This window comes from Acyrthosiphon pisum, chromosome X, assembly GCF_005508785.2.
Source record: "Acyrthosiphon pisum isolate AL4f chromosome X, pea_aphid_22Mar2018_4r6ur, whole genome shotgun sequence".
NCBI lineage: Eukaryota > Metazoa > Arthropoda > Insecta > Hemiptera > Aphididae > Acyrthosiphon > Acyrthosiphon pisum.
Window position 1 is genome coordinate 70,092,547 of NC_042493.1, and position 16,507 is coordinate 70,109,053.

The 16,507-nt window shown below is 29.7% G+C and overlaps 3 protein-coding genes across 4 annotated transcripts; 2 read left to right on the forward strand and 1 right to left on the reverse strand.

Moving 5' to 3' along the window:
- Nucleotides 1-234: 234 nt before the first annotated feature.
- Nucleotides 235-2,296, reverse strand: LOC100570808. Of its 2 annotated transcripts, none has more exons than XM_003241596.4 (4): nucleotides 1,523-2,296; nucleotides 894-1,003; nucleotides 616-751; nucleotides 235-559 (listed from the first exon to the last, which is right to left on the reverse strand). In XM_003241596.4, exons 1-4 carry the CDS (start codon nucleotides 1,595-1,597, stop codon nucleotides 371-373), a joined length of 510 nt encoding a protein of 169 aa, XP_003241644.1. In that variant the 5' UTR covers nucleotides 1,598-2,296; the 3' UTR covers nucleotides 235-370. The 2 variants fall into 2 exon arrangements, with proteins under 2 accessions (XP_003241644.1, XP_008178789.1); XM_008180567.3 differs by having other exon boundaries at nucleotides 420-559; nucleotides 629-751.
- Nucleotides 2,297-6,978: 4,682 nt separating this feature from the next.
- LOC115033151 lies at nucleotides 6,979-9,250 on the forward strand. Its single transcript, XM_029485235.1, has 3 exons — nucleotides 6,979-7,366; nucleotides 8,711-9,159; nucleotides 9,230-9,250. Exons 1-3 carry the CDS (start codon nucleotides 7,219-7,221, stop codon nucleotides 9,248-9,250), a joined length of 618 nt encoding a protein of 205 aa, XP_029341095.1. The 5' UTR covers nucleotides 6,979-7,218.
- Nucleotides 9,236-12,022, forward strand: LOC100573034 (E3 ubiquitin-protein ligase RNF8-like). Its single transcript, XM_029488860.1, has 3 exons — nucleotides 9,236-9,473; nucleotides 10,861-11,074; nucleotides 11,147-12,022. Exons 1-3 carry the CDS (start codon nucleotides 9,273-9,275, stop codon nucleotides 11,356-11,358), a joined length of 627 nt encoding a protein of 208 aa, XP_029344720.1. The 5' UTR covers nucleotides 9,236-9,272; the 3' UTR covers nucleotides 11,359-12,022.
- Nucleotides 12,023-16,507: the final 4,485 nt, after the last annotated feature.

The following is a 16,507-nucleotide window of genomic DNA, read 5'->3' on the forward strand; positions in this document are numbered from 1 at the left end:
CAGATACCAAAGAGTTAAAAGTAAATACTAAATAGTTATAATAATAAATTACATCAAAAATCATTATACAATTATATAAAAAAAATCCCAATTAATTTAAAAAATCTATTTGAGTCGTAACAGAAAAAGATATCTAAAAACTTAATTTTATAAAAAATTATGATAATAATATATAAAACCAAATATTATAAAAGTTATAAATTATAAACCGTAGACACCAAAAAAAAAAACCTTATTTTAATAACTTCTCTGTCCTAATATTTATTTATGAATCAGTTAAAAAAAGTAAAAAATTATAAAATACAATTATCATTTATCAGTAATGGTATTGAATTTAAGAAATGAGTTTTTAAAAATTATTTTATAAATTTTATAATTTGGATTCACTTGGATAGTTGGGAACAAATGCATATGTGCCATCTGCATACTTAGCACCCATACGTTGAATAGGTGAAAAATTTTTCAAGTGTTCCTTAGCATTATAATTCTTTGTTGTTCCATAAACAACAATGGTTAATGTTGAATATTTTGCAAACACAATCAATCTGTTTGTCCATATCTACAAGAAAAGTTTAATAAAAAAAAAAATTAATGTTCCTCTTATACCTTAATTACCTCATTGTCACACCTCAATGTCATAGATGCATCTTCTTCATAGTTGAGCTCACCCAACTTCACATTTGCTGAAGCAGTGTTTTCATCTACATTGTTACAATGAAATGTAACCGGAAATTTTATAGGATCAGTTCCTCTGAAATTAAAAAATAAAATATTATAAGAATAAATAATGGTTGATAATATTTTAACTATTAAACTATACTTGTGGGCTTTGGTACACATAAGTAATCAACCACTCAACTAGTCATTATTAATATTAAGAATACATTGTTTACCCAATAAGGAATCCTCCGCTTGAAGTGCGCATATACATAGATGGAGAAAGAATATTGATCTCACGAATATTCACAGGCTCATCAAATTTGATCACACTTGGTACTCCATACTATAAAAATTAATTATAATTAATAAATTAAGTATAAAATATCTGTAAAATACAATAGTAAGAAAAATGTAAAAATTATCATTGTACATCAGCTATCAAGAAGAATGGTTTAAAATGTAATTGCTGATAGGGATAATGACCTTTAGGGATAGGTAATTTACCTATTTAGCTCAGGAGTATATGTCATTACGAAGTGATTTTATTAGAAATAAACATCAATCAGTCTACTACAGAATACGGATACTGTGGAAACAAGAAGGTAGAACGTTGTAATAGGCGGAGGTTGATCTACGAACCCCCGATTAGTTGACCCAGCAGGGCTGACCTGTGTGTAGGGAAACAAAATAAAACAAACAAATCTAAATAAACCAATTGTCAGTCTCCACCTAAGTGATGAACCGTAGAGGACCTATGACTAACAATGATCAGAGCAACAGAACAGCGCAGCACCGGGAATGAGCTAGCAAAATGGCTTCGGAACAGGGTGCTGTTCTGGTAAAACGGTCGTTTTTCACTCACCTGTGACGAGTCGTACGAGTGGAAAATCGTCTCGGCGGCAAGCAAGCGCCACCCGAATTCTTTTGCCTGGCTCATGTCGTTGAACGGTATGGATGCGGTTCGCACACTTGAGAGACTGACACTGTAGTGGTGAGTGAACTCGGCGAAACGGCGACAGCTGTGCAGCGTGTGCGGGAGACGAATGATCAACGAAGTGATGACTGACTAAGCGGCTACTTCGACCTTCGGAGTATTCGATGGCGGCGGCGGCGGCGGATGATGGCGAGAGCAGGTCGAAGACCTAGGCTCGTTGGACGACCGACACTGGTCGGCGACGACACGTGTGTCAGGGCCGCGGCCAGTGGGCCGTAAGCGACGGTGCCGCGGCGTCGGGATGTCGGATGCTAGCTCAAGACCGCGAGTGCCGAAATACGTTTAGCACCAATGGAAAGAGTGAAATGCACACGCGTGCGGGTGTCTCCATCGGTAGGCCGAGTTCACGTTCGTAGGCAGATCCGGTCAAGTCAGGTCATACGACGGATTTGGCCGCCGGTGTAGATCACGAAACTTCGCCGCCGCCGTCGCTACACGCGTCTGAAGGGTCATCGTCATTGTCGTCGTTGGGCTCGTACCACAGAAAGAATTTCTCTGGCCGTACTTGCAGGTGACGGGGCGGGAACGAACTAGACGAATATTTACCGCAGTAAAAAGTAGTATTATAACTGCACTACAGTACAAATGCACGTTTTGCAGTGACAAAATAATATTATTGTTATTTATTATCACGAATTAAGATCTATCTAGGTATCTATTACCATTGATTATACATAGTGGTATCTATATTTCCGTGTTTATTATCAGATATCGATAACATTAATATTATATTTTAAAGTTGAAATGACGAAAACGTCGATATGCAACCAAACTCACAATATTCACAAGACGTATAAAATATAACAATATAGTGTAATATATAGTATATTTTTTTTTTTTTATAGTATATATTATAAATATATAATATTATAAATTATTATAGTAATATTTTATAATAAATTGTCACTGATTTTAAACTTGCCAATGGTGATTTCAAATAGCCAATAGGCAACTATGGTTCTGTATATTGATTGCCTATACCGAATGATAAGGAGAAAAACAAAAAACCGATCGTTTTTAAGGAGATCAATATAGGCAATTTTCTGTGTGTGTGCATGTGGCTTGTAAGTTGTAGTAGGTGAAGTTCAAACTGTATCTCTACTCCAGGCATTTGGTAATTTGGAGTTCGGACACTCAGTACCAGTTTGGGTATGACAAAATTAAAAAAGTACCTATTTCATTATTTAAACCAGCTCCGTAGGCGAGAGTGAGAGTGAGTACTGATTTTGATTTCGGTGTCGTTGAAATTATAAAAGTCGAACCTGTTGTAGTCTATAGATTAAAATAATATACAAATAACCTATGCTATACGAATATTTTGCGACTAGAAATAGGATACAACCAATAGGTTTGGTATTGCATTTAATATTATAAAATCAATGGTTATACTAAAAAGAGTCTATTTTCTAAAGTGTGCTCAGCGTACAGTGTTGAGACTTATCTGGATAAATTTATCTAGATAAATTATCTAGATAATTATTTAGTTATCTTTTATCTTATCTACATAAATAGTTGCGTTTTATCTAAATAGTTATCTAAGATAAAAAATTCATCCATCTAGATAAATTCGTCTCTATACAAAAAAATGAAATACACTTTTTATTGTCAATTTATATTTTGGATAATTAATACTTTAAATTTGAATTGTCGTCATCTCAGTAAAATAATTGAATGTTCATAATAATATTATATAATATTAGGTACCTATTATTTATTATTGATATTTTCGTTAAGGACCCAGCTTAGTGCTCAAATGACAAATATACCTATATTTCATTGTTATCTTGTGTTGGTGACTCGTCAGCAGTAAATTAGTGGAAAAATATTATAATGGTTTAATTCAGGGATGGAAAAAGTTTTTAATTTTTTTGTTTTCGTTTTTGTTTATTGATTTGAAAAATATCGTTTTTGTTTACCATTTTTAAACTTTATGATTAACATTTTTAAAAACGTTATTTTCCTATTGTTTCCAAATAACGTTTTTGATAATATATATATATTTTTTTATACTATATTCTTATAACTTATTATGACTTTTAACTTCTAAGTTATAATAGTAACGCGCAATATAGAAAGTTGAAAATTAAAATTAATTATTATATATAAAAAAAAAAACAATATTATCAAAAACGTTATTTGGATTTTGGAAACAATAGGAAAATAACGTTTTTAAAAACGTTAATCAAAAACAATATACATTATACAGAATATATAATATTCTTATAACTTATAACTTTTAACTTTTAAGTTATAATAGTAACGCGCAATACAGAAATGCACTTAAAAGTTAAAAATTAAAATTAATTATTCTTAATATTTAAATTTTAAATCAAAATTATAATTTATATAAAAATTAGAAAATTCAAAATTTTTGATTTAAAATTAAAATGTTTTTAAAGTTAAAGATTAAAAAGTAAAAACAAGTGAATTTTTTTTCAACGTTTTTTTTTTTCATGGTATAATTTAATAATGTATAATACTATAATTTAGTTTCGTTTTCGTTTTTGATTTCGGTATTAATTTTTTTTCGGTTTTTGTTTTTTTTCCGTTTAATAACGTTCTTAAAAAAATTTCAAAAACGTTTTCCATTCCTGGTTTAATTTATAACTTATAAGCTAAAAGACAAAGTTATTGTTAGGTAGAGTAAGCTACTCAATCGGAGCTATATAGCGCGTATTTAATTGTGTTTTCCTAGTTCCGACGTTTACAACTGTACCGATACGGGTCAACTGTGTCAACCAACTACAATAATTGGTCTTGAATTTTTAATTGGGTTTGGGTACGATTGATATTTTAAGTAATCGAAGCTATATAAATCTTAACATAATTTTTATTTATCAGTAATAAACTAATAACTAATAAGTAATAACATTATATTTGTAACAGTGTACCTATATCGTTTACCCGGATCTCTGCACAATTGAAATGCTGTTGTGTTGTAGATGTTTGAATAAATAATATTATAAATTAATTTTATATTAAAACTGTTGTAAAGGTTCATAATAACTAAAGTTTACCATGACGAGTTGTTTAAAATAGTTTTTTCTTGATATTATACCAAATTTTGAAAATGTTTCCTTCATCATGACAGTTATACCTTAGTTATTGATTAATTATAATGTTCACTGCTAACATTAATTTAAACATAAAGTCAGTGTTTAAATAATATTGAAGTCCTAAGTAGTATCTAAGCTGTACTTTCAAGAGTTAGACTTTATAGCAGGTATTAAAAAAAATTATCTTTTTTTTATCTAGATAAAAATGTATTTATCTTTAATCTTTATCTAGATAGAGTTGAATTTAGTTATCTTTTATCTTTATCTAGATAAATTTTCATCATATTATCTTTTTCTTTATCTAGATAAAAAAGTACATTTTATCTAATCCCAACACTGGCAGCGTACCTATTTTTTACAGGGGCGCCGTGCTTCCTTAGAATTTTTTATGGTCCAAAAATATATTTGAAAACCCGGCGATGGAAACAATGACGATTATGTAAATAAAAATGTATACATTATGTTCAATTTTAGTTAAATACACATTTTTATATTACCCATTACAATTTTGTCTATTTCTTATGATTAGTCATGCTATGGCATGAAACGACGCCTTAGAAAACCTTAGTTCAAAAAGGGCGCAACAAACAAAAGACAGACAAAAAAGTTTGGGAACTGCTGGTTAATAGACGGAGCATGACGTAGACTACGCCATATTGGGCATAGTGAGTTATTGAAAATGAAAATAACATAATTACGTAATCGTCGTATTATAATACCATGATTCATGAGCATTTCTTACAATTTTCAAACAAATTTAACGAATTACGAATAAACTTGTGTTAAGTCTTTCATTTCAACGTTTTCGATATATTAACCGCGTAGGCGCAATGCGTATTACCTATAATAATACATATAACGCAATTTTCCGTCACTGCATCACATTGATTAGTACAAGCCATAAGGTCTATCATATTTTAAGAGGTCTATAATTATCACTGATTTTAAGTTGTGTACCAATATACCATCATAGAACAATTTTAAGTGCATTCGTAATGGACGCTCACACTTTCACTGTGCTTTCATCCCACGTACGCAGTTTGAACCGTTCGATTTGCGTTTATACGCTTATATTATACTTACGTTTTCTACACGATTTGAGATATACAGTTTAAGGTTACTTAACGTAACATTATTTTTGATGCCCATTGCCCAGTGTTTATCCTCGATTACAAACTGCGAGAAACGCAACTAGCGCCCAAGCAGAAATCAATGTATTTAAACCATGCAAGATTTTAATGATATATATATATATTATAATATATTTATTTATTTCAATACATATTATATAATTATGTACATTGAGAGCGCTATCTGTACTTCTTTTCATGGTGAGTTTACTCGAGAAAACCACGGACTAAGATAATATTATAATGTAGGTACTGGAAACACAGATTTATATATTATAGTACGTAGTATTCTATATAGTGTATATAGTTTAGAAGTCTGTGACTGGAAACGAGCAGTAGCCACGAATGTATGTACAAGAGGTAAATGGGGGGGGGGGGGGGGGGTTAACAGGGACCGAGATGTTACAACGCCATCTGTATAGAAGCCACCGGTAGCACCGGAACGTACGTAAGTAGTAAATCAATATTTGTATTTTATTTTATTTTGAATTTCCAAACAATCAATTCTATCAATTTTATTTTGAAAACCAATTAAACGCTCACATTCTATTCGTCGCAAACGTCAATCACGATCAGCTGATCGGGTTCTTTTTTGCCTGTGATCTGATACGAACCACCAAAAAACATAAAAAAAAAAGCCCATGCACCAAACTGTGTCTACATGTTTGCTTACCCGAGTTAGGTTTATGAGGATGCTACACAGACATTTGTTGTCTTACAAGTGCTTAACGTAGCAAATGTTACACTCGGCAGATCGTGTTTAGGTCCGTTAGTTCGCGAGTTATGAGTATTTTAATATATACAAACAATATACAATTTTAAAATACTCAAAGCTTGAAAACCATTTCAAAATAATACCATTTGTGTTAATGTGTTATGAACTATAATGTACAAAAAATATTCTATAATATTTTAGAATCTATTCATTTTTAATTTATTATTAGTACGTATTTTTAAGAGTATATTGAATTTATTGGAATTCTATCATTGCGTCCTTCAAACAGTCCAAACCCTGTAATCAATACTACACATAATATTATAATATAGAAAGCAGAATCTAAACAAAATAAGTATGTCAAAATCCAGTGGGTTAGCTGGTTGGGGCGTAACGATAGAGGGGCTGAACTATGGTGGTAGCACTGTAAAAGGGTGGTGCAAGAAAGACGGGGACAATGGGATATACCTGGATCGGCGGCACTCAGCACTCAGTAGTCAATTCGTCATTCATCAGGCAGTGGAGATAGTAGTGTAGTACTTGGGTCTTTGCTTGTGCGTTACCGTCGATTTATAATATAAAATACTAATTAGCATCATTAATATTGTAAAATATTCGTATGTAATATCGACTAAATAGTATAATATATCGACCGCGATCATAATGGCATTATCAAAGATTTGTGAGTTTTATTTGCGAGGCGAATGCCGGTACGGCGTTCAGTGTTGGAATTCGCATGAAGGGAAGACTCATAGAGAACATGAATCCATTGAATTTGCTAGAGCGCAAGAAATGATGAGGATAACTTCAAGTAAACCTTTATTATATTGTATTATTAATTTATTTTATATCAATACGTCGTAGCAAATACATGACAAGTGGGAAAAAGCCAAGGGTGGCCGCCGCCGCCGCCCCTTCCAATACGTGTGTTTGTGTGTGTGTGTGTGTGTGTGTGTGTGTGTGTGTGTGTGTGTGTGTGCGTGCGACGTGCGTCATAGATCTTATACTAGACCCGTTATTGACCGTCAGACGGAACGACGAGCATAGTGTAGTTCACTCGTTTCACCACGGGCTGAAACACAGGGCACATGCGCAGTAGCGTCGCGTCCAAGAAGATTTCTTATAGATATTCTTGCTTGAAGCCAACACAACGGAGAGAGAAACGACGTTTCCCCTCTCTGATTTCTCTCTCGCAGTACGTCGTATTTCTCTTCGTTGTGTTGGCTTCACGATTTTGGATCAATGTCGCATCCATATTGTGTTTAATATATATATATATATATATATATATAGATACGATTGCTGTTATCATTAATTATATTATCTAATATGAACACTAATATTTTAATATTCCACAGACTTCTATAACACTATTAAGTATTAACTATATAGAAATCTGTATAATATTCTCTCGGCTTTAGTTCCATTCTACCCCGCCAACCAGGCATGTACCGTCTATTAAGGACTTTTAATATCGGGTATACACCACTGAGTGTGGATATAGGTAGTAGGTTATTTCAAGAAATTTACAATCAATTTCTCAATAGATACGATTTAAATGTAAAAATGCATCATCCTAATAGGATTATAATTTTATTTATTGGCACCTACACCGTTATAATGTACTTGATATTGTGATAAAATATAGATTGGAGAAAGATTAAATGACACGTTATGTAAAACCTCATCCAAGAAATTAGAAAAAAATATATTAGACGTGCAATATGTTAATCGTGTACTAAGCCTAATTTTTGTATTATCGCTATTAGCACACGAATAAAAATATCGTATCAATATTAGTAAATTTTTAAAAAAAGTTCTTAGAAAATAAATCTGATATTTATATCTTATAAAATACTTAAATACCAAACAATAATTATAACAATATTTTATAATAACTAAAAATATTGTAAATATAAAAATGACTAACATATAATTTTTTAAATGTCGGTTATCACGTTCATAAACAAATTCAAATATTACTACTTGGCTTAGTAATCGCTAGGAATAGGTATATCAAGAAATCTCAATAACTGTATGAGATTATTATTTTTGGAATTCTAATTATGTTTATTGAATAGATTTTGGATTTTGGTATGTAGGTAGCAACTTGTTTATAAAAAGTAAAAACAAATTTTTAATTCTTTCCCCTTAGGGAATTGCATGCTCAGACAACTTGCAAAGGTCTCAGTAAAGGCTGCTCAAGGTGATCAAATAAGTGCCTATAAAATGAATCAATTTATTAAAACACTACGAGAACAACATGGTTATGAAGGCCCATATCCACATATGGTTACCGTTCCTACTGGTATCTTAAGTGCACAACTAGAAGTACATGATCATTCTGCAAGCCCAGCTCAAAGTACCAGTACCACTAGCACTAACGTCTCAATTGCACAAGTACAAGTACATGATCATTGTGCAAGCCCAGCTCAAAGTACAAGTACCACTAGTACTAACGCCCTAATTGCACAAGTACAAGTACAAGATCTTTGTGCAAGGCCGTCTCAAAGTACTAGTACCAGTACCAATGGTACTAATGCCTTAACCACACAAGTGCAAGCACAAGAACTTCAATTGCAGCTTGAAGCATCCATGAGGCATGTTCTTTTAATTTTAACTAATTTGTTTATTGATGTCATTTTAATTTTTAATAAAATTTCCTTATTTTTAGACCAATATTAAAACAACCTGACAATTCTAAAATAGCAATAGAAATGGTGGCGAACGAACTTTCGGTGGCAATGAAAACAGGAAATGGCAATAGCAAAAAAGAGACTGCGAGTAATTTTTATGCACTTCATCAAAAAAAGATGAAAGAAAGTACTGAAAATAATGGTTCTGTGTGGGATGATATTTTATTGTCTGCTATTGACAGTGATTTACTGTGCAATATCTGTTTTGAAATCTTTATTAAGGTACTATCTATAATTATATAAATTATAATTTTTAGCAATTATTTAATAAGAATTTTTTAATTTTTACTTATTTAATGAGTAAGACTCTAGATTCTGAGATTCTGTTGAATGAATTTATTTTACAAACATGAGTTTTTTTTGTATTTGTTATGTGTGTCTGCTTGATTCGTAGTCGAAATAATACTTCGATCGTCAACTACAGTAACTTTTCTGATAGAGAAAGTGAATCTAGTAGGTATATTTGAAAATTCTCAGTAGTATTCAAAAATATCAGAAAAAAAATTTTGGTTTTTAGTGTAGCTCAAAAAAAAAACTATAGATACATTTAATTTACACTGAATGTTTATATTAACATTTTTTTATATACCATACAATTTTTTAATATTTTGACTCTTTTTGACCTATTTATAGGCATGAGAAAATTTTGAGTTTATTAGTGTTTTTAAATTATTGTCGATAAAAGATTTTTATCTTGGTCAAAAAAATTGAAAAATTAATACAAGGTTCCTCATAAATTGTTGTTACTTGTTAGTGGAGATTAAAAAAGAAGTTAAGCGTAAATCCATAATAATTTTTTATAAGCGTCTGAAGTTAGATTTTTTGTCACAAAAATAAAATTTGCAAATTACATTATAGTTAAAAATTTATAGAATGTTCTATTTTTATACCTAAAAATTAAAAATTGAAAACAAGGTTTTTCATAATTATTTCATACTATAACGAAAAAAAATCTAAAGAATATATAAACACAGTTCTTTTCAATAAATATTGTAGGTTCAAAATGGGACGAAATTAGATATTGAAACAGTGAGTAACAATTTTAGTTATTTTTTGTAATTTAAAAACTTTATTCGTGGGTTCATGAAACTCTTGAGACTTGAAGTATATCAAAAGAAATGTTTTCGGCAAAAATAAATTTAACATACCGTTTTAGTTATAGTAAAATTAATTAGCTTAAGACTTATAATATAATAAAATATACTTAGTAATACATATTGTCTTCACTTGCAGAATCGTTTTTCATATTATACAATGAATTTATGTCACTGAATTTAAATTTAACACATTCATCACAGATACCCATACAACACCTAACATACAGCAGAGTGATACCCACTTGCCCATCTTTTTTGTTATTGTGAAACTGAAAATGAAAAACTATCTACAAAACAGTAAACATGTAATTTGGATTTTATATTTTAAGTTATATATTCTAAAAATATGCATAAAATATAAATGTTATATATCCTGTACGCTAGCTACAGTAGAAGTTAGGAAATGGTTTTTATATACAATACAAACGTATGTCAATATCACAAAATGATACATACATTTAAATTAAAAAAGTTAAAACTCCTTAGATCAATAATATATATTTTTTTTTCAGCCGACTGTGCTTAACTGTTCACACACGTTTTGTGAATCGTGCATTTATATTTGGACAGACCGTGTCATAGCATGTCCAATTTGTCGTGTGGAAGTTCAATCAAAATCATATTGCTTGACTTTAGAAAGTTTCATTGAGAAGATTGTTGAACATTTGCCAAAGGAAATTAAAGATAAGCGTGAAGTAGCAATAAAAGACCGCAATAATATAAAAAGTAATACCAAGCATTATCTACCTAATCTAATTAGATTTAATAATAACTAAGCAAATAATATTTATATTTCAGTCGAAAGACCTCATAGATTAAACAGACGTTCAACACGGACATTCAATGCACAAGTTCTTGTTGACGAATCGGAACTTTTCAGAATGAATTTACATGATACAGTGGTAAGCACTGGAGGTGTAAACCCTCTAATGAGTTATATTGGTGATGCCGAAGAATACACGTTTAATAGACGCATAACTCGTCCATATAACTCTTCTACTCGTCACTAAATTCAGGCATTTCGTAATTTTGTTTTATGTTATTATTTTTTAATCAATGAACATTATTATGTTGATTTTTAAATCTTGTAAGGGGGAGGGTTGGATTAGTGGTGAGAACCTAAAAAAAACCTAGTTAATAATGCCCTAAAAAAAGATTAAAGTGTATGAAAAAGTATTTTAATTGAGACCCAAGCCACCCAAATTTAAAGGTCTAGTCACACATATGTTTATAAGCAGTTATATTATACAATTCGAACCTATTTAAAGTATAAATAATTTATGGATTGATTGTCGAATTTATTAGGTAAACAAATCGTAATATTGTCTTCACAGTGTCTTACTGTCTTCTCTTATTTACAGTATCATGATATTAGCGTTTTTCTACTATTGTTTGGACCTGGTTCAATTGTACTTTTTATTTATGTCTTCATGATTATAGAAAATTCGTAAAATGCATCTATATATTATAAGTGTTAATTCATAATTATATAACTACATTTTTTATGAATATAAACAACAGTGTTATATTTTTAGGGTTTTTCTAAAAAAGATTATTTATACAATTTGGGATCTGACCCCACATCCCCCTCTTGAATACGCCCCTGTAAATAACTTTAATTATTATACCACTTACTCATTTAACTTAAAAATAAAGTAGGCACATATATTCTATTTGTTAGTTATTATTATTATTATTTTATTGTTGCTAATTGTATTGTGTTTTTATGCCATCCCATTTAATTTAGATTTGTATATTATACTGTTTCAATTATACATTAATTGAGTACACTTAAAGGATCAATGCATTTATGCTTAGGAAATACTACGGACTATCAATAGTTTGATGGAGAAGTGAATAAAAGAAAATTTGAGTCACTTCAAAGTAAAACATCTACTTAAATAAATTTAAATGTTAAGCTGATGAAACATTGTTAATTATATACCATGCGATTTCAACTTCTTTTTTACATTTCTTTAATTTGTTTCTATTTTATTGTCTATGTAGGTACCAAAATAATAAATATACATAATTATTGTTAAATGGCAATCTTACAGTTGTGATTGAGATACTGTAATTAATCAGGTGAATCAAATGTGAGTTTTTTTTTAGAATTTTCCATTATTTAACTATCTACCCACCAAACATGCATATTGCATATCATGAGTGGGTTCTGTCGTTCTGGTAATGTCTCTGAAAAGTGGATAGGAGGATTTTGATTATAATTTATTGTAATTTTAAATATTAGTATAATTTTGTGTTTCATAGTAATGACGTGGTATTAGCTGTGTTCGCATTGGGAATTTATTAAAACACATTTTATGATACATATTTAAAATCTAACAACCAAAAAAACTAATTACTGAGTGATGTCATAAATTTGGGTACTTCTTGCAATTTATTGTTGATAAATAGGTACACAATAATATGGGATAATTAATTATACATACATAATATTACTCAGGATACTTGTACAACAATTATTTAGGTATAACATTTTATTTGCAACTATGCATTATTTAATGAACAAAATATGTATGGATTCAGTTAAAAATATTTAATTGTATGTGTAAGCTTATACTTACCGTAAAGATTTCCATACCAATATATGTGGAAAACTGTAAAACTATTAAAGAATAATATATATATTATATAAAGAATAAAAGCCTAATCAGTTCAAGATAGTTTTTAAAAATCCACTTATTAATATTTCGATATTCAGATATTATAATATGAGAGGTTTCAATTATAACAAATGCCAATTGGCAATTATATCAATATGGAATATAAAGTGTCTAATGAATTAATTTGAATTATAATATGTATTGTTAAAATAGGTGCATTTATGTCAATTTATATTATATGTTATTTGATGTTTCTTTATAATAACGCTGTCATTATCTATTTATCATGTATTAATTATATTAAAGGTATATTATGTATTATTAAGATATATGTTAAAAAAATTGTCTTTACTATAAGATAAGTCTTACCTATCAATTTAATTTAATATAATTTAATTATTGTTAATGGAATCTTAATTAATTGTTATAAATAATTTAAAATATAGGAGACATTGGTTAAAGTGAATAGTGAACATTCAAAGGACTAACAAATTTCGGCCATCTCAGCCTGTGTGTTATTTTAGTCTTAAATTTAAAAATAATATTGTACTTATCTATTACATTTGCCAGGATAAGCAGTATGTGTGACCAAAAATGATTAGGTTACTACTTACTGAAAGCAATGTCTTCTGTGTGATAATATTGTTCTAGCTTGTTAAAAATCTTTTATTTGTTTTGTTGAACCATACAAATTATAAAATTTATGTATACAACCATAGCCCACAGCAGTAGGTAATAATATTTAAATCATATAATCAACCTGCTATGATATATAAAATCTATTACTTTTATCTCTTACAAAAAAATACATCTATACATCTATAATTATATACGTGTATACCTATGTTTAATTAAATAAAAATGTGTGTCTAATATTTTTTCATTCATACATCATTTCAAAATTTTTGTAAATGATTATCCACCTATTTTATTCGGTAAAAGTATCATTCATAATGTTGATACTTATGTTATATATTATAACATAATATTTTCTATATATGTAAATTATGTACCTACATTATATAAATCTCATAGTTGTGCATACGAGGGATGCCGGGTATACCATTGCATCCCCTGTTGAGTTATCTTAATCATAGTTTTTAGATGTAAATATTTTGACCATGAACCAAGAAGATATATAGTACGTGGTTTTGACGAAAAAAGATTGAAATTAATTTCGTCCATTTTAGGGAATTATGGGTTTTACCACATAACATTCTATCCTCTGTGCAATTGCCATTGGCGCAAATAGACTTAGTCCCCCCCACATTTCTGCCAAGTCCCTCCAGTTCAAAAGTAGGTAATTAGTACTGAGCATATATAATTTTTAGAAAATATTATAGGAGGGGCTTTAGTGCCCGTATTAAAATCGTTGAACTAAGGTTAAACCACCGAATTCGGCTGGTTAAATCAGTGGGTTGGGCGTAACCGAGGTTTAAACTATGATTGTAAAACAGGCCTTTAGTCCCCCCAAAATAATTTGTCTATTTGCGTCTATGGCTATTGCCTACTTTCATACTACTAACAAAAAATAAAAAAGTACCTATTAAGACTAATTAGATTGACATTTTTGTCATTATTCATTATTATAAATATGATCATAAACAAGGTTTTTATAATTTTACTAGCTAAATAACCCGGCGTTGCCCGGGAAAACATTTTGATTAATTAACTCCTTTTGGGTATGAATTGTGCATATGGAATCAAAATTATATTATATTTTAATTTTTAGCCATCCCGCGTGGTGTTGCCCGGGAGACTCGCTTATAGTTATGTGAACACGATAAGGTGGGTAATAAAATAAAACCTATATTACTATATTAGTATATCTTTGTAGTTGAAAAAAAATTCTTATACAGTGTACCTAAAATATTATTGAAATCATAGTTGATCATTCCGAATTTTTAGGCGTATTTAATATTTATATATTATTAATATTATATTTTTGGGATAATTTTATTTTAATTAATTTCATTTTATTTTTACGGACGTAATTGTATCTAGCTTTGTGAAATATTTCGTATATATAACCTGCATCAAAGGCCATCAATAAACAAAAAAAAGTTTCAATTTCCACCGTGAATCTATTATAGGATCCCTGTTTGAACGCCTCTTTAAAATATGAATATCAGAAAATCCTTTCTTATTGGCTATTGCACATCTGATTATTAAAGTAACCACAATTCCAAATATCAAGTACGTACGTTTTGTATTTTAAAACCAATGTTATATATTTAAATTAGATATTGCTTGATATATGGTGCCACTTTTGTATTCTTACAACCCATTATTTTGGTGGTGGGTCATAACTTCATTAAGCCCACATACACGGTCAGTTTTTGAACTTTATTTTGGGTGTTACCCCACCCCCCCCCTTATTTGAGCATATGAGTATCGTATACATCAGTTAGAGTAGGGTGGAGTAGATCATAAATAATTTGTTCGCTTCCATATGATTTAAAGTTTGCTACTCCACTGACTAGATATAATTCGCGCCATAAGAGAAGGAACACGTTTCGCGCATGCATACTGATAGCAGCGACTGTTACGAGCCCCCTTCCCCCATTTGTGCCATTCTACTAAAATTACCTGTATTATTTCTCACGGATAAATTATTTAAATGTATAGTAAATTAATGTTTTAATATACTTTTGAGAAATATTAATAATAGTATTAAAATTTAAGTATTTAAACTTTTTCCAAAAACACTTAAAGTCTAAAGAAAATAAGCACTGATCTAGAATGACCATATAAGCCTATCAACCATTTAGCATATAGATATGTTTCTATCCCCAGGATCTCAGTTAATATATAATAATATATAGGTAATAGCATTGTTTTTATAATATACTATAAATACTATGAATATATTATAAAATCAATGGTGATAGGTACAATTGAGTACCTAATAAATGCTTATAAAAAGATATTCAAAATATATGCATTTTGGTAACACATAGGTAGGTAATATGAATACTAGTATAATACTAGTAGTAGTATTATGAATTGTATTTAAAATCAATATATTAATTAATAATTAATAATTATTATTTGTTAATTATAACACTTTGAAAGCATTATGTATGATAATTTAGTGAATTAACTCTTACATTTTTCATATATTTTTTTTGTAATAGGAAATTTAAAAATGACAATTTAGTTAATTATATTTAATAATATTTAAGTTGTATTTGATAAAAAGAAAGTATTTAAATGCATGTATACAAATAATTTAGAACATAGAAAGTCACTATGCAATGAAAATGTTTGAATTTTATTCCTTAAATCATAATATATTTTTAATTTTCTATGGCTTTGGTGTATAAAAGAAAGTAGTAGGAAGTAGTAGTATTTAAGAAAGTGTTCGTTTTTCGGCCTCTTTTAAACAAGTGACGACACCTTATCAATACACCTTGATCTATATACTATCACAGAATAAAATGATACTATCTAGCTGGTCGTCGGCAATATATGAAATGGTAATATGGTCGCCGCCGTCGCCACCATCGGGATGAGAGTAGTGGGGATTGATAAG

What these genes read in the sequence shown, in the direction of transcription:
- LOC100570808 (XM_003241596.4), bottom strand. Translation starts at nt 1,597, where the DNA reads ATGAGCCAGGCAAAAGAATTCGGGTGGCGCTTGCTTGCCGCCGAGACG. An exon ending in AGCGGAGGATTCCTTATTGG is followed by an intron (nt 752 to 893) that starts GTAAACAATGTA and finishes TTTTAATTTCAG; the next exon opens with AGGAACTGATCCTATAAAAT. An exon ending in CATTGAGGTGTGACAATGAG is followed by an intron (nt 560 to 615) that starts GTAATTAAGGTA and finishes CTTTTCTTGTAG; the next exon opens with ATATGGACAAACAGATTGAT.
- LOC115033151 (XM_029485235.1), top strand. Translation starts at nt 7,219, where the DNA reads ATGGCATTATCAAAGATTTGTGAGTTTTATTTGCGAGGCGAATGCCGG. An exon ending in AATGATGAGGATAACTTCAA is followed by an intron (nt 7,367 to 8,710) that starts GTAAACCTTTAT and finishes CTTTCCCCTTAG; the next exon opens with GGAATTGCATGCTCAGACAA. An exon ending in TTGAAGCATCCATGAGGCAT is followed by an intron (nt 9,160 to 9,229) that starts GTTCTTTTAATT and finishes CCTTATTTTTAG; the next exon opens with ACCAATATTAAAACAACCTG.
- LOC100573034 (XM_029488860.1), top strand. Translation starts at nt 9,273, where the DNA reads ATGGTGGCGAACGAACTTTCGGTGGCAATGAAAACAGGAAATGGCAAT. An exon ending in GTTTTGAAATCTTTATTAAG is followed by an intron (nt 9,474 to 10,860) that starts GTACTATCTATA and finishes TTTTTTTTTCAG; the next exon opens with CCGACTGTGCTTAACTGTTC. An exon ending in AGACCGCAATAATATAAAAA is followed by an intron (nt 11,075 to 11,146) that starts GTAATACCAAGC and finishes TTTATATTTCAG; the next exon opens with TCGAAAGACCTCATAGATTA.